The 18,070-nt window shown below is 36.1% G+C and overlaps 3 protein-coding genes across 5 annotated transcripts; 2 read left to right on the forward strand and 1 right to left on the reverse strand.

Annotated features, from left to right (window-relative positions):
* The first annotated feature begins 42 nt into the window (after window positions 1–42).
* LOC107197676 (potassium voltage-gated channel subfamily E member 1) lies at window positions 43–2,163 on the forward strand. The gene is made up of 2 exons (XM_022680558.2): window positions 43–785; window positions 1,630–2,163. The coding sequence occupies exon 2, from the start codon at window positions 1,636–1,638 to the stop codon at window positions 2,035–2,037; it is 402 nt and encodes a 133-aa protein (XP_022536279.1). The 5' UTR covers window positions 43–785; window positions 1,630–1,635; the 3' UTR covers window positions 2,038–2,163.
* Window positions 2,164–2,677: 514 nt separating this feature from the next.
* On the reverse strand, window positions 2,678–5,967 carry dnajc28 (DnaJ (Hsp40) homolog, subfamily C, member 28). Of its 2 annotated transcripts, none has more exons than XM_007227890.4 (2): window positions 5,846–5,967; window positions 2,678–4,441 (listed from the first exon to the last, which is right to left on the reverse strand). In XM_007227890.4, the coding sequence occupies exon 2, from the start codon at window positions 4,416–4,418 to the stop codon at window positions 3,288–3,290; it is 1,131 nt and encodes a 376-aa protein (XP_007227952.3). In that variant the 5' UTR covers window positions 4,419–4,441; window positions 5,846–5,967; the 3' UTR covers window positions 2,678–3,287. The 2 variants fall into 2 exon arrangements, with proteins under 2 accessions (XP_007227952.3, XP_022536278.2); XM_022680557.2 differs by lacking the exon at window positions 5,846–5,967 and adding an exon at window positions 5,541–5,755.
* Window positions 5,968–7,965: 1,998 nt separating this feature from the next.
* mab21l3 (mab-21-like 3) lies at window positions 7,966–18,070 on the forward strand. Of its 2 annotated transcripts, none has more exons than XM_022680012.2 (7): window positions 7,966–8,396; window positions 9,404–9,544; window positions 9,635–9,706; window positions 10,980–11,271; window positions 12,331–12,512; window positions 13,700–13,894; window positions 16,850–17,004. In XM_022680012.2, the coding sequence occupies exons 1-7, from the start codon at window positions 8,349–8,351 to the stop codon at window positions 16,898–16,900; spliced, it is 981 nt and encodes a 326-aa protein (XP_022535733.2). In that variant the 5' UTR covers window positions 7,966–8,348; the 3' UTR covers window positions 16,901–17,004. The 2 variants fall into 2 exon arrangements, with proteins under 2 accessions (XP_022535733.2, XP_007227953.3); XM_007227891.3 differs by having other exon boundaries at window positions 7,976–8,396; window positions 16,878–18,070.

Consider the following 18,070-nt stretch of genomic DNA (forward strand, 5'->3'; position numbering starts at 1 on the left):
ACACACCAATTTAGAATTTCTATAGATTCCGCCGTTTGCGAAGCATGAGTCAGCAGCACTCTGTGCTGAGGTATGATGACGCATGTGGAGGACTTTTCAAGGTGAAGCGTGGATTTGTCTTGAAATAGAATCTATGAGGCTCAAAAGCCGTGGCATGTCGGCACCGATTCATTTTTCAATGCTCGTCATTGTTCTGTCTGCTGTGGAGCCTATTCATCAGCAAGGTCATGGAGAAAAGGGGGAGGGAGCGATGTGTCTACAGTCATTCCTCTGTCTGAAGGTCCTCAATCACCTGTCTGCTTTCTAAAGTGACTTATTCATTACTAAATTCTAAAAGTTGAAGGTTACATAGTTGGTAGAGCCTTTGTGGAGTTGGTATTGTGAATCTGGCTGACTCATGCACTCTGACATGTGGAATTAAGCTTTACGAAGACTTTACCTAGTGTTCCAGAGCAGCTCCATATCTGTCATCTCTGACTTTTGTGACACTGGAAAATAAAGGATGGAACTATGGCTCGTTGTCTGACCAGTCATGGAGACTATGCAGTGATCAGATCAGTTTTTCCCCTTGAGGAAACGGATGACCTTGACTCTTTTGAGGCTCATTAAATGTGTTGATGTCCTGAGGCTTAATGTGTGTGCGTGTCTTACATGCATGGGTAAAAGCGTGTTTAGGGGTGGAACCGTCATTTTGAAGACCATTTTTTTTAGATAAACCACATGAAGCAGACAGACATCTGTTCTCTGTCTCCTACGACACCAATATACCTCTGAATATCCATAAGGTAGGATATGATTTTCTGTCTGTCGGAATATGTATGTGTGTTTGTATATATAGCATTATTTAAAATCAATTATCTTAGCACTGAGCGGTTTTATCAGTAAGAATTTTACCTCTTGGATACCCAAATGGATTGTTTCAGTTTATTGCAGCTCTCCTGATTTATCATCATTAAGCAATCATTTACCAAATCAGCTGTTGGACACTGTTGTAATGTTATTTGAATTTATTCAAATTATACTGCTTACCGAGCAAATAAACACTTACTGCTAAAAATGGTCATTCCATGATTAAATCGAATCTTTTACAGCCCCTAAGAAAAATAAATATATGTTTGATTATTTGTTGATTATACATTTATGGTATGTGTATATTTTCAGTGTGGGAGGACTGTATATTTTATATTATATGTATATAATATATTTAGGGATGCTCCGAAATAAATTATTTTTTTTGGCATAAACCAAAAACAAATCAAATGAACCAAATGCGGAATACCGAACATGGATCTTGAAAACTGAAAATCCACCAGATCCAACTATGGTACACAATATTACTGGATAATAAATAGAATATTTGCTTGATGTTTTTAAAACTTCTCATTTATTCAAATATTTAATGCATTATAAAATATGTTGGTTTTATTGTAATGTTATATTTGATCACATTTGATTGTTATAAGGGACAATACCTTACTAAACATATACTGTATGTATGCACATTACTTAAATTAATTAAAAATGCATTCATACTCATATTGACATGTTTTTATTCCAGTTTAGACTTTAATTTAATCAATTATTAATAATACAAACAGGAAATTGTCTATATTTCATTTTTAATCACAGGCTACTATGCGAGTTAGGAACAGTACAGATGTCCAGTCTTACCTGCTCTCGTGGTTCCAGAACTACCTCAATCAAACCTGGAGCTTACCACCAGATCCTCCTGCCCTTACTACAGCCCACCAACCCCCTGTCCCCTTCAGTGCAGTGCAACTCAAAGGCCAAAGCCAAGGAATGATCTACATTCTTCTGATAGTGGGCTTTTTCAGTTTCTTCACCTTTGGCATCATGTTCAGCTACATCCGTTCCAAAAAGCTGGAGAACTCACAGGATCCTTACCACCAGTACATCGCTCGAGACTGGGCCAGTGTGTTGTCACCCCCCTCTGCAGCTATCAGACAGGCTCTCAGAGCCAAGAAGGAGCCTGTGGTTATCGGAAACCCAGCTGCTCTGGAGCACCTATCCGGGTGAGGGTCCAGAAAACTGCCGGAGATGACAGAGTGCACACTTTAATCAAATATGAACAGCATTTTATCTGTAATTGCACTTTTAACCATTGGTAAAAATGAATGAAGTCCTTCAGATTACTTCATAAATTGCATTTGCTGCAAAGGAGCAAATGCTCCTTTGAACCTACAGTGGTTCTGTTAAGCTTGTGCTCAAAGATAGGATCAAGGTTCAGAACCAATTGAGCAAAGACATTTTAAATGATTGACTTAAATGATAAATCATATCAGCTGCATTTAAATAAGATATCTGCCATAAGGAAAACTGCAGTCTAGGAATAAATCCACAAGTGTCCACATATTTTAAAATGTTTTTTTCTGTGTTTTTGGCCTTCAGTAAACATTAAACCTGCATTCTTCGTCAAACTAAAACACTGAGCCATTAGTAAGATAAGTTTAACTGCAGAACTGAATGAATGAAAATCTTGATGTCACAGTGTATGAGTGTTTCAAAATATGTAAATGAATAAATGCAAATATCATTGTATTGCAAATATATAATGCTCTATTTAAAGAGAAAATTTGTGACCTGCACAGCACACTACACAGGGAGTAGTGCACCTCCCTGTGGTGTTTAGATGTCTGCTACTGCTGCTCAAACCAGGGCTTGCATGCGCATGTAAGCTTTTTGTTGCTGTATGGACAAAAAAAATCAAATAAGAAAGCAGGAAAATGTCAGTTTAAAGAATGCAAGTGGAACTAAAGTGTTCAAATGTGATTGGACATTGCATATATTAAATGTTAAATATATTACATGTGTTAAAAATAATGTATCTCCATTTGGATTTTTTAACTTTTTCCGAAAAGTTGCTGTTTGGAGATACAAGCTTATATGTACTGCATTATAGTATTGTTTCTTGTCAGCCTCACTGAACTGTACCTTAATTTATCCAGAAACTATTCATACATCTCATTCTGGAATTTAAAAGGATTATATTTATAGTCTTTGCCTCTGGGTGGAAAAAAATAATCTGATCCTTTTTTAACTCTCTACTGATTTTAAATAAGCATCATTTTTATTTACATAATTGTGTTACATAACAGTGATATTTATGAGCTGATATTCATGTTACCGCCTTTTCTGATCCTCTGTATATCACATTAACTGTAATAATAAATGAAAAAGACTATTAAAGAGCTGTGAGTTGTGCGCTTATTTTAGACTTCAGTTCAAGACAGTATTGTGTACTACAGATATAAAACTCTGGGATATTTTTATTTGAGTAGACTCTGCATCCACATAATGAGTCCTTGTCTAGAGTTCTGCTTTGATGTGTCTGCTTCTTCACTGTCCTTCATGTGCTTCCTCTCCTGCTCCATCTTCTTCCTATATTCCTGGTCAGCTTTCATCACATTTTCTACCTCCCTGTTTGTATTAAAATGAACCATCTGCAGACTCATTAGAGGCACAATCAGGTTGAACGTGTCCACTTTTTTGTTGAGCTTCTTCAGATCATCTGTGAAATCTGCACAGTGCTCTTTCCACTGCAGCTGTTCAGAGTGCCTCATGGGGCTGCCAAGCCGGGACCGGACCTCCTGTAGTCTGTCCCGCAGCTTCTTAATGGTCTCTCTGATCTCCTTCTGGGCCACTATCCATTCAGGTTGGTAACCGTTGTCAATAAGGATCCTGTTCAGGTTGTGTGTCATGGGGTCAGAGAATGGGTTGTGGTCAAACTTGCTGAGTGGCTTACCAGCGCCACTCAGGTTGCGGAAGTCACCCCGGGCCATGGACTCCTGGATGAGGTCCTCCACCAGACGCTCCACAGCCTGCGTGATCTTGATCTGCTTGCTACGCATGCGTGCATCCCTAACCACCATGGCACCCTCCTCTGCTGCTGCCTGCTCCATGCGTTTACGCCGATATTCCAAGACCTGGTCTGTGGCCCTGTCCATCCTAAACTGCCGATACTGCCGCTCACGCTGGCTGGGTGTTCCAGAGCCCACGCCTTCAAAGCTGAGGTACTGCCTGTGCTGAGGGGCCTGGTTTTTAGTCTTGTCTTCCTCATCCTCATCCATCTGAGCATTTGATGACGCAGACCTCCGCCGGGCCAGGTGGGCCACTACAGCCCTGTAAGCTTCCTCTATGTGGCAGAACAATGCAGCATCTGCTGTTGGGGTTCCAGAGTCTGGATGATAGAGCTTGGCCATACGCATATAGGCCTCCTTTACTTCTTCAGGGCTGCTGTCTCCATCCTCAGGCAGCTGCAGGATGCGGTAGCTCTCTCTCAGGTTGCGGCTAAGTCGAGAGGCAGAGCAAAGCAGGCGTACGGTCGCAGCATTGTAGATGGGCAGCAGGACTTTATGGAGGTCCCCAGGGTGCAGGCGGAGCAACACAGAGCAGCTCATTGTGCTTTACACCAAAGGAGATTCTATAAGAAAGGAAATAATAGTACATAATTAAAAGTGTAATAAAAAAGCACTTGTGCAGTATAGAATTTATAACAGCACATGATTAGAAAAAAAGTACTAAACCAGGGCATCCAATCTTATACACAAAGCAAACGGACAACTGATTCCTCTGAAGTTACCAAGGTCCCTATTGTAACGTTCTTTGGGCCAGCCGTCAACCGTGTACGGCGCAATTGATTTAGGGTGTCAATGTGTCTTTGCTATCAGAATGACAGGAAAAGTACAACTTGTGCAATTTAAATGTTTAAAAAGCATATACTAATACTCTTAATTAATCATGGACGAGTTTGAGGCATAATGTGAAATAAACCAATCATCATGTCACTTGCCATTCCCTTTGAGAGCCAGGGTTAGCTAACCTAGCTCTGTAAGTTAGCTAACTAGCTAGCTACCTCAGTTAGGTTAGCTAGCTATCGCTGTAACTAACTAGTTAGCTAGCTCTGTTAGGTTAGCTAGATATCTTTGTTAGTTAGCCAACTAGCTAGTTAGCGCTGTTAGGTTAGCTAGCTAGCTCTGTTTGATTAGCTAACTAGCTAGCTACCTCTGTTAGGTTAGCTAGCTAGCTCTGTTAGCTAACCTAACTAACTTGCTCTATTAGGTTAGCTTTATAGCTCTGTTAGTTAACCAACAAGAATAAAATGTTGAAGTTGTCGACTAAAACCTAAAAAAACGACTAAAACTTAAAAAAAAAAGAACGAATAATATATAAATGACAAAATTGTGACTAAAACTAATTTTACACTAAAACTAAAATGCGTTTTATTTAAAAGACTAAGACTAAAACTAAATCAAAATCACCTTTAAAATTAGCAAAGATTCCACATAATCTGACAAAATGTACGTTATTTTTGAAAAAAAAAATATGATGATGATGAGGTTTGATTACCATATAGCGTTATACTATTTTAAAGTGTAAGTAAGACATCTGTGTAGAAATGGGAATTCGTTTAATTGAAACCTTCTGTCAGAATACGTATAAACGGAGCCAGGCATGCAGGTGGTAGATTAACCTGCAGCAACTTGATTATTATTAGACACAGTCAAACCTGTTACTCTCACATCAGAACAAGTCAGTAGTCCTCTGACCCAGATTCCAGTAACTCAGTTTTATTTATTACAGTCAGAGCTGTTCATAAATCCTAAAACACTGTCCAGTCCAGCAGAGATTTGCAGTATTTTACCAGTCAGTCAGGTGTAGCTTTCTTAACCTAGCTAACAGAGAGCTAACTAACCTAACCTAGCTGTGTTAGTTAACGTTACTGAACTGCATTTAAACAACACGGGCAGCGTGTCGCTACTCTATACTACACTATAAGCTCAGCTAACTGAGCTTTAAAACACAAGGACAAGAGTAGGTGACATACCTCAGTTTATTCTAAAAGCGCTTCCATTTGTAAAACGGCCGCTTATCTAAATGTCCTCAGATACCGTACAGACACGGTGGTTTGTTGTGGTTGGAGCGGGTGAAATGCATGCTGGGAACTGTAGTTTTTATTACGTATATTAAACAGTGACAGAGTCTGTTTATAGAGAGAGTGCCCACTCCATATGCCCCATTGATAAAGCGAAATCCAGCAATGACGCTGTAAAACAATCTTATACGAACTAGCTAGTGTAAATCAAAACCACATCAGTTATTTTGTAAGTAAATAAAGAAACACAGAAATAATGAGAAGATCTACATAACCATGAATTGGCTTCGAGCGTTTTAAAGCTTTTTAAGTAATTTACAACAAAAGGTTTAAATCTTTTTTAAGTAGTTTGAAAACATATTTTTAATATAGGTTTAAATAATTTAAATCACTTGTCAAAAAGATTCATTTTAAGTTATTTGAATCAGTTTTCAAAAAAAAAAAAATATTAATTTTAAGTAAGTTGAATCAGTGAATCAAAAAATATTATTTTTAAGTCGTTTGGAACGCTAGAGGGCGCCCGCGAGTGAGTACTCAATGAAAGGGTGTGAATGGAGCTAAACGACTAAAACTCTGATAAAACATTTTTCTAACTAGTACTCCATGGTATTCCTATAATTTTGGAAGGTAAATTAAAGTATTTTGCTAAAAAAGCAAATAATTTTATCTGTGTATTTCCATTTTTGGACAACAAATGAGTTTTGGACAACAAAGCCGCTAGCATTACTGCTACTGTGGGCTGACTGGTTGATAAGCTTAGGCTGAAGTAACAGCCAGAGCTCGTTTAAAAGGCTTCTAACTTCGGTCCAAAAGCAGAATAACTCATGTTATGAGAGCATGGATATATTTTTATCATAAAATATATAAAAAGCTTTATAAACTACAACTTTGCTTAAAAGTTTCCTCTGACCCTATTAATTTTAAGCTCACTCGAGATCGCCCCCTAGTGTCTGTGACAAATTCTCGAGTGGGTATTCTCTTTTGTAGAGGTTCTTTGGCTGTGCTATATTAGTTAAACACCAGAGGGCGCCACATATCATGCAGAAAATACAGTTCGGGAAAAAATAAAGAGACCACTTCAGTTTCTGAATCAGTTTCTCTGATTTTGCTATTTATAGGTTTATGGTTGAGTAAAATGAACATTGTTGTTTTATTCTATAAACTGCAGACAACATTTCTCCCAAATTTCCAAAAAATATTGTCATTTAAAGCATTTATTTGCGAAAAAAGAGGAATAGCTGAAATAAAAAAGATGCAGAGCTTTCAGACCTCAAATAATGCAAAAAAACAGATCATATACATAAAGTTTTAATAGTTCAGAAATCAATTTTTGGTGGAATAACCCTGGTTTTTAATCACAGTTTTCATGCATTTTGGCATCATGTTCTTCTCCACCTGTCTTACACACTGATTTTGGGTAACTTTATGTCACGTCTGGTGCAAAAATTCAAGCAGTTCAGCTTGGTTTGATGGCTTGTGATCATCTATCTTTCTCTTGATTAATATTCCAGAGGTTTTCAATTTGGTAAAACTGAAACTCAAAATTTTAAAGTGTTCTCTTTTTTTGCAGAGCTGTATTTATTCCCTTAAACTAAAAGAATTACTATAGCCTATATTATTACCCAGAAAACATGCCTCACATGCGAATGTTGTCTGCGTATGTATAACATAAATTGGTAGATAACCCAATAATTGTCCATTAGTTACATTAGTGAACTTATTATGATCTTTATTAAATTTTACAGTTTAAATAAATGGCACAAAAATAGTAAGTGTGATATTAAGAGATATAATACATCAATGAAACTAAATTCATATTTAGTACCAGATTTTATGAACTAACATTCATCATAATTGTGTGGGAGTTGGCTGTAATGATAGATATCCAGATGGTTTAATTACAGGCTAGATTACTGGCTGCGTAGGGCTAATGTGTGTTAATAGGGATTTTCTCCTGGATTGATGTCAACACAACATTTGTGAGAGTAGAGAACTGGAGTAGGGTCTGCCCCATACAGTCAGTGTGGTCTATCCATGCATATTCAGGTCATGTTCACATCTGTGCTCCCCTGGGTCCTAAAGAGTCTGAGTAGCTTCAACACTCAGAAATTCAGAAATAGGTTACTGGTGTCTGTTGAAGTCTGTTATAATCAGAGCACTTTATGCTATATTATATATAGCTGTGAGTTATATATAAACATCCCAAACAAGTGCTTTTTTTGACCTCACAAGTGGGTGATGTGTTTAAGGGCCTCACCAGGGCAATGCAGGATGTGTGCGTGAACTAGTGACCAATGGGAGCATTTTAACGTCTAGAAAAATCAATTTACTGAGATCAATCTGGTGAAGTGCTTTTCCGCCAGTTCCATCTGTGTTACATAGACCAGGACACAAATACACAGAGTCACACTCGGGTCTTGTCCGACAACAGAGCAGGACATACCAGAGCTGGAACATGACGAACTTTACAGAGGAAGATCTGGAACATTACTTACAAAATCAGGTACATTGAGGTTCTGCACTAACTGATAACTTAGTGATATCTGAAACAGTTTTTAAAAAGAAGGTTCAATTCTTTATTCAAACAGTTTGAATCAATTTTTGAAACGTTAGAATTAAAATCAGTTTAAATTATTTTTCAAAAAGATACATTTTAGTAGTTAAAATATTTTTTTTTAAAAAAGTAGTTTGAATATGAAAAATATGTATTATATTTTAAAAGTCTGTTAAATCAGTTGTCAAAAAGATTCATTTTTAGTAGTTAAAAATATTCAATTTTTTTAAAGTAGTTTGAATATATCTTTTAAAATAAGTTTTAATCAGTTTTCAAAAATATTAATTGTAAGTAGTTTGAATCAGTTTTCAAAAAGATTATATTATGTGTAAAGTAGTTTAAATATTTAAAAAATATATTATTATTTTTAATTGTTTAAATCAGTTGTAAAATTATTCATTTTAAGTAGGTTTGAAAAAGATTATAATATTTTTAAAGTTGTTTGAATATTTTTTTGGATATTACTTTTTAAAATAGTTTGAATCAGGTGTAAAAATGGTTCATTTTAAGTAGTTTAAAGCACTTTAAAATATATATATTTTTAAAGTTGTTTGAATCAGTTTTCAAAAAGATTCAAATCTTTATTTTTACTAAAAAGAAAATGACTGTAGCACGCTAGAGGGCGCCCGCGAGTTTAATACTTAATAAATGGGGGTGAATGGAGTTAAACAACTAATTCTCCATCACACTCCTTTAATTTTGGAAGATAGAATAAAGTATTTTTCTAAAAAGGACTGTCTATTTCAGTTTTATATTATACTGTGAGCTGACTAGATATCTTAGAAGTTAGGCTTTATTTTTGCTTGGTAAAACTTTATAATAAGGGTAACAAATATACCAGTTCTTACGGTAGTATAATGGTCATTTTTTTTCACTAAGCATTTGATATGTTTATGTTTATGGTAATTGTTATACAGCAGAGTGGTGATTTATTTATTATAGTGTTTTCCTCTCAGGTGGACCTCAGGCACAGACAGGTCTCCAAATCAGTAGAAGAAGTGCAGAAAATAATCAAAGACTTGACCACTGAGGTCAGCTCTAAAGATGCTCGCTTCCAATCCATCTCCAACTCTGGAGTTCACAATGACTGTTTTAAGGTAAAGCTTTTTCTCATCACTTTATCTGTGCATTGATTTATTAATTCTAGTACATTTATATACTGTAGCTTGTTTTTGCTCTCTCTGTAGGATCAGCCTGCTTTAGCATCAAAATGGGCTGCGTTACTTCGGGGAAGGTGTACCTTAAATCCGGCCATTCAGGTAAGGTATTTCTGATGTGACAGCGTTTATCACTCTTACAATATCTCTTATAAAATCTCTTACATCATATATGTTTAAAAAATTTAGGATCTATAACTAATAAAAGGAACAGAAATAATACCCTTGCTCCAGCGGAGCCACATTTACAATATTATAAAAACTAGTGCTGTCAACATTTACATGTTAATTACATGCATGCTACTAATCTGGAAACTTTACACTTATGCAAATTAATGGTAACGTTTTTGTGGTTTATTTATTAGTAAAATTATTTTAATCACTAATAATTACAGGATATTGACATCATTAATCAGATTTTTTAAAAATGATTGACAATTATATGTTTTATTACTTAACCCTTTGAGTAACGGTGGTCACTGTAAGAAACCTCCTAAAAAGGACGTTTATATATTTTCTGAAATTTTGAATTATTTCTGGGGACAGTTAGCATATAGCACACAGGAAGTGAGGTAAAAACTGTATCTTTTGTGTAAAACTGGGTCTGGCCCTGCTAATACTGATGTTTTGATAAGTCCAGTGGGTATATTATATGCTTATTTGATATTTTATTTTTTTAGAGCATGTAACTCAACCTGTAAGGAACCCAATCAAGGAAAACATATTAAAGTTATCATAATTAAATACAAATTGCAAAAATGATATATTCAATGCTTATACTTAGTTGCAATTTGTCCATATCGGTCAATCTGACATTCTGAAAGGAAATCTCCAGCACTGTAGATAAAACTGTCATTTTTTTGTTTGCTTATAACTGTATATTTATCTGTCTATGTCACTATAAATCTGTCACAGCTTAAATACTGCATGTTTAAGATTTCAACAGCCTGTTGCAAATCATGCTTTGCACTGTATTAAATATTTTGAGTGTACTTATCTTATATACAAGCTCATGACTTTTGTACAGACATATATAAATTACTAGAGAGTCAGACTTGAGTAAAAGTACTCTATAAGTGCTCTGTGGAAAAAGTCACTTATAAGTTGAAGTGTTCGTTAAGCCCCACAGTATTTTTGGAAGTATTAAAAATATTTAACATTTTTGTACTTAAGTATTGCGTAAGTAGTGTATTGTAAAATGTAGAACTGGAGTACTGAAAGTAAAAGTACAGTGCTGTGTTATTAGTGTAGTTATTACAGAAAGCAGTGGAAAGTTCTCAGAGTGAATTAAAGGCAGAACGGGAGCAGCTGCTCTGGCTTTAGTGATAATGCGAGTTTGGAATGATTCTATGCATCTCTGCTTCTGTACCTGCAGGTGCTGACTCCCACTCTGTTCCTGATCTCTGTGCCCGTGCGTGGCCTGATGGCCTATAAAGAGAGGCAGGCGCGGCAGTGGAGGTACTACACACTGAGCGGGTCACGCCTTCTCTCCCCAGTGCGAGATCCAGAGAAGTTGCACCAGTGGCTGGAGCTGGAGAGCTTCGCCAACGCCTCTCAGGAGTGGCATGACTCCCGTGTGATCATGGAGGGGGATATCGTTCCCGCTAAAGTCGTCACTGTATTTAAGGAGCAGGTACAGGCTGCTATTAAAACCTGCAAACTCACAGGTGAGATGATTTTCTGTATGAAGGTCTAAATTGATTTTGTATAAATACAACTATATCATAAATAAATATATCATCTCAAAAATACTAGCTATATATACCTTATGTATATGGATCTTGGCAAAAATGCTAGTTACACATGTAACTGTGGTTCTATGATGTTGCATCATTGCTCTGGGATAGAAATTGAACTAGAAATATTTTTTTACAAAATGAAACAGAATTTGCTATTTAGATTCTAAATGGCAATATATGTGCAATACATAGATACAGTGGTGTGAAAAAGTTCACGATTTCTTCATGATTTGTCACTCTCAAATGTTTCAGGTCATCAAACAAATTTAAATATATATATATATATATATTTATATAAATATTAGTCAAAGACAACACAAATAAACACAAATACATTGCATTGTTCAAGGAGGAAAAAATCCAGTTAAAACATAACCTGAGTTGACTCAGGTGGCTGTTTCAACAATGACTTTCTTTATTTTTTTAATTTTACGGGTTATCTACATATTAACAGATTACACTACAGAAAATATAAAAAATGTTCAGACATCATTAAAACTATATTATTGGACAAAGACAAAACTATAGTTGTTGCGCATGTGTTTTACACAAGCTGTACTGCTGTTAACCATCTGTAACAGTGAATAGATCACTAGATACTAGTAGATACACTTAAGGATGTATAACTACACAGGTATTTTGGATCATGATACAGAAAAAAACAGAGCAACACAACAGTGCTATAGAATACAGGTCACTGTGGCCTGTGCTTTCAGGATTAATCTATCTGCCTATCCTCGCCCCAGGCACAGAATATATGTGTGTGTGAGAGTGTGTGGGTGTGTTGTTGGGGAGTGAGGAATGGTAAACATGCATGCAAACAATCCAGCACACTAGTGTGTCACACAAATATGGCATCAGTCCAGCGCAATTCTCCATGACCTTTCCATTCAACAATACAATAACATTAAACTAAACTCTGCTCTTCATCACTGGGATGATCTGAGTGCCTCTGGCTCTGTGTTGTTTATCTCCTCTCTCTGTTAGCCAAAGTGAGCATTCTGGAGTCGGTGGGCTCGGTGGTCCGTGTTGCTGTGGAAACCTCGGATGTGCAGGTCGAGGTGGAGCTGGTGCCCACAGTGGAGCTGATGAACTGCTGGCCGAAAAGAGCCCGCTGGCCTCACCTGCTGCAGAGATGGCCTTCAGCTGAGCGCAGCCGCAGCGTTAAGGTTAGGAAGTAAGGTTGGGGTCTGCTACCAGTACAGAAACTAAACTTATTGCTTTAGGTCAATCGTTCACAGACCTAATTCTGAAGTTATACTGGACCCTTCAGGAAAAACACTGTAAAAAATCTGTAAAAGGTAGTTTTAAAGTAGCTTTAAAGTAGTGTCTAATACATTATAGTATAATCATAATAAATAAGTATATAAGAATTAAAGAAACAATAAAAGAAGATGTTATTTAATGTTAATGCACAGGATTCTAGGTCCTATGTAAAATAATTCAATAAATAATGGTGTCTTCTCATACTAAAATGGATAAATTAAACAATATATATTTAATCAAGTGAAATATTTAGCTTCCTTTTCTCAGCGACAAAAGGGAGAAAGCATTCAGGAAAAGCAGATGTATCAACCAAAATGCAAGCAAATGATTTTAACCTGTTTTTATTTATAACATAAGTATTTTCTTTGATGGATTTAAACACTATTGAAAATTAGTATCACATTAAGACTTGTCACATCAAGGGTTCATTTTAATGTTTTCCTTGTTCAGTCTGCATGGACAAATAGATTTTTTTTACCATAAATTAACACTCAATTTCCAAATAATAAAATAAATGAATACAGATTCACGTTGATTATATTAAATATTTTATTCGAATTAGCATGTCTGTAAATTATATTCATAATATGGTATTATTTAAACCATGTAAATAAAACACACACAGATATATTTGAACATTAAATAACCATCAAACTTCAGACTTTATAGTGAAAGTGAAATTTAAGTGTTAGAAAGTGATAAAAAGTGTTAAAAAATGTATTTCAGTACCAATTATTAAAACAGAAAGATGAAAAGACTAAATTAAAAAAAGCATAATAAAAATAAGGTTAAAAAAAGTTGAAAAAAAAGCGTCCCATTGGATGAGATGAACACTATTTTTTTACCTACTACAATTTGTTTAAAAGGTCTTTAATTGTAAATAAATTGTAGATTTCCAATGTACAGATGTGTTTTCTATCTGATTGGTGTTTAAGAATCCATTTGGCACATGTTATTATGTTAAAGATATGTAAAATTCATTGTCCCTAAATACACCTGAATTTAAATAGGAAGATAAATTTAAACTACAAACATATTAATTGAGAATGTCTTCTAAACACATTGCCAATACTTTTTTTTTTTTTTGCAGTCTTTTGGTTTTAATCTAATGGCTATGTCCAGTTACCACTGGCTGCTGTCGTTTTCACGGGCAGAGCAGGTGCTGCTGGGAAGTATGGACGAGGACGGCGGCTGTCGTAAGAAGTGTTACATGGTGGTCCGTCAGCTGAAGGAGGATGTGTGGTGTCCAGGGAGCAAACCTGTCATCACCGCCCACCATTTACAGGTATCAGGGACATCTGAATTATCTCTCTGTGTGGTGGGAGCCTTACCAGTGTGCTGCAGTACTGAACTGTAATATAGCATAAAATATAGTATAAAATATAGTAGGAAAGCACCAATCTAGGACAATTTCTGAGTAAGAGAACTATAATTAACCCTGTACTGTGGCCAATGGTGATAGTAGTGGCTGATTGTTCACACTGTTCACAAAGCAATCCATATATAAAGCCCAGTAGGCACAGTACAGATTTGAAAATGGATCATTGATTACTTTCACACAGCCATGGCAGTTAAATCAGATGCAACAATTAATATAGATTGTACATGTAAATTACATAAATATTTTAATTAATTGCCAGATGCTTTTTATCTATCATCAAATGTAGCACTAAGATTCTTGTCCAGTCATTTAGTATATTGGTATAATAACAGTGTACCTACAGTATATGCATGGGAATTGAACCTGCATTCATCAGCCTAGAGGATTTAGGCTAAGGATATTTAGGCTAAGGTGTTGCTGCACAGTAGAAAAGTGCACCACTATTCAAGTATCTTCAAGTATCCTGAAGGTATTTTGATGTCAGCTGCATTTTTTTTGCCTTTCTAGAAATCTTATTATTATTTAATACCACCAGAGCAACTTGCTCCCAACGGTAACTATCATTCTTAAATTATGAATTAATCCTTTGCTCTCAGCTTTGGTGGCATAAGTATACAGTTGTGGTCAAAAGTTTACATACACTTGTAAAAAAACATAATGTTATGGCTGTCTTGAGTTTTCAATAAGTTCTACAACTCTTATTTTTCTGTGATAGAGTGATCGGAACACATACATGTTTGTCACAAAAAATTTGGTTCTTTCATAAATTTATTATGGGTCTGCTGAAAATGTCACCAAATCTGCTGGGTCAAAAATATACATACAGCAACAAAATTTGTCAATTTTGGTGATGTAGCGAGTTGTGTCAATCAAATTAGCTTCATGTCATGGCCTCTTCACTTCTTGTAAGTGATTCTGATTGACTACAGCTGTTGACTTCTCATGAGCCCATTTAAATAGGGCTCATTTGACCCAGTGATTAGACTCAGCTACAAAAGCTACAATGGGAAAGTCAAAGGAACTCAGTGTGGATCTGAAAAAGCGAATTATTGACTTGAACAAGTCAGGGAAGTCACTTGGAGCCATTTCAAAGCAGCTACAGGTCCCAAGAGCAACTGTGCAGACAATTATACGCAAGTATAAAGTGCATGGAACAGTTGTGTCACTGCCACGATCAGGAAGAAAACGCAAGCTATCACATGCTGCCGAGAGGAGATTGGTCAGGATGGTCAAGAGTCAACCAAGAATCACCAAGAAGCAGGTCTGCAAGGATTTGGAAGCTGATGGAACACAGGTGTCAGTCTCCACAGTCAAGCGTGTTTTACATCGCCATGGACTGAGAGGCTGCCGTGCAAGAAAGAAGCCCTTGCTCCAGAAAAGGCACCTTAAGACTCGGCTGAAGTTTGCTGCTGATCACATGGACAAAGATAAAACCTTCTGGAGGAAAGTTCTCTGGTCAGACGAAACAAAAATTGAGCTGTTTGGCCACAACACCCAGCAATATGTTTGGAGGAGAAAAGGTGAGGCCTTTAATCCCAGGAACACCATGCCTACTGTCAAGCATGGTGGTGGTAGTATTATGCTCTGGGGATGTTTTGCTGCCAGTGGAACTGGTTCTTTGCAGAAAGTAAATGGGATAATGAAGAAGGAGGATTACCTCCAAATTCTGCAGGAAAACTTAAAACCATCAGCCCGAAGGTTGGGTCTTGGGCGCAGTTGGGTGTTCCAACAAGACAATGACCCAAAATACACATCAAAAGTGGTAAAGGAATGGCTAAACCAGGCTAGAATTAAGGTTTTAGAATGGCCTTCCCAAAGTCCTGACTTAAACCCCATTGAGAACATGTGGACAGTGCTAAAGAAACGGGTTCATGCAAGAAAACCATCACATTTAGCTGAACTGCACCAATTCTGTCAAGAAGAGTGGTCAAACATTCGACCTGAAGCTTGCCAGGAGCTTGTGGATGGCTACCAAAAGCGCCTAGTTGCCGTGAAAATGGCCAAGGGACATGTAACCAAATACTAATGTTGCTGTATGTATATTTTTGACCCAGCAGATTTGGTGACATTTTCAGCAGACCCATAATAAATTTATGAAAGAACCAAATTTTATGACTGTTTTTTGTGACAAACATGTATGTGTTCCGATCACTCTATCACAGAAAAATAAGAGTTGTAGAACTTATTGAAAACTCAAGACAGCCATAACATTATGTTTTTTTACAAGTGTATGTAAACTTTTGACCACAACTGTATATATATATTTTTTTGTATACTGCTAGGCAGCTGCTTAGAGGAGCCCAATGCTGCTGATTTCTGGAACAAAGGAGATTTTTTTAGCTGGCCTAATCTAACATTGACTGTGCACAATACCCATTTATAACAAACTAATGAAAATCTGTGAAAACCTTTGGGAAATATTATCTAAGAGCTTTTTATCTAAGGGCTTTTTTTCTTTTTTACTCAGTAACCCTGCAGGCACATAACACATAACATGTAAGACGTTATCCTGACGTAAAATCACTAACATTCACTGTGAATAGTACCAAAAAAATGTAAATAAATAGTTGGAAATAGTGTTTCAACTTTAACATAGTGTTTTACAGTGTTTTGACATTGGGACACTTCTTTGTTTTCAGTTTTGTACAAGAAATGAAATACATGTTTTTTTTATTAGCAAACAATATGTCAGCCTCCATTACATCATCAGTATATCCCAATATACAGTATATACACTGACATGTCAGGTCTTGCTTGAAGGCATAATTTACAATGCCTTGTCATAACACCTTACAACTTATACAGTATGCAGTAAACTATTTTGGTTAAAAGTAACCATATAAAAATGGACTGTTCCAGGTGTGTCTTTTCTCTTGCTCTGCTTTAGATGCTGCTGTTCTGGACGTGTGAGAAGTACCCAAGCTCCAGGGACTGGCGTAACTTGCGAGAGTGTGTTCTGCGTCTGGTTCAGAAGCTGCATAAGTGTGTTTCTCAGCGCTACATCAGGCACTACTTTGTTCGTACCTACAACCTGCTGAAGTACACCAACACTAACGAGCTGGATGACATGGCCAAAAAGATCTCAAACTTCCTGGAAAACCCACACACTTATATTCATTAGGATATCACACCTAATAAAATGAGTAAAATATTTAAATAAGGGAGATTATTTATGTGTACAGAGATGCACACCAGCAGTGTGCATCTCTGTAAATATGCACCTTTCTGTTAGAATAAACACATCTGAGCTGTGATAGAGTTCATTAAGGGTGTGAAGTTGTTGGTATTTTGTGTAAAAAAAGCAAACATTTCAGAAATGTATAGCATTCAGTTTTTGATACTGTATATTTTGTTGTAGTTACTGTAACTTGAATGAATATATAAAAGATAGAGAGATAAAACCGATGCTGCATTCACATGCTTTAGCAGTTTATGTAGGAAATAAAAACTGTAAATGTAGCTTTATTCATTTTTTTATGTTTTATAACATATATGTTGTATGGTGTTACTATTAGAATCAATGTATAAAAAGCACATTATTTATATTTTACCACTGTTTACACGCCCACTGACAAATTTCCGTGTGCCTGACTTTAGGGTGTTCACATGTTGATTCATGATGGAAACCTCTTTTTTTCTGATAAAACTGACCCTCCATAAATGCAGCAATGAGTCTGAAAATACTTTGTTGTTTTGTTTTTTCAAAAAATTTAGAGTTTATGAATTACATGGTGAGGCTTGCTCTCTCTGAGTGTGTAGGATGCCTTACCTTAGCAAACATCATACATAAATCACAATTTGTGCTCTATTCAACCTGTCCATTTTTAGCTTTACAAGCTTAAGAATGTGTGACATTTACATTCCATTCTATATATATATGAAAACATCAGGAAGCTCGGAACACAATAAAACTATTTTGGTCGACATAAAAATGTTTAGCCATATAATACAGAAGATATGCCACCCTGAATTATTTGATATGTATGTTTACATTTGTCCATGGTATATGTAAAATAATGAACATTTTGTGTTTATGTTGTGACCCCACAGCATATCTGCAAATAAACGCTGAAACATTAA

The sequence above is a fragment of the Astyanax mexicanus genome, chromosome 11 (assembly GCF_023375975.1).
Source record: "Astyanax mexicanus isolate ESR-SI-001 chromosome 11, AstMex3_surface, whole genome shotgun sequence".
Taxonomy (NCBI): Eukaryota; Metazoa; Chordata; class Actinopteri; order Characiformes; family Acestrorhamphidae; genus Astyanax; species Astyanax mexicanus.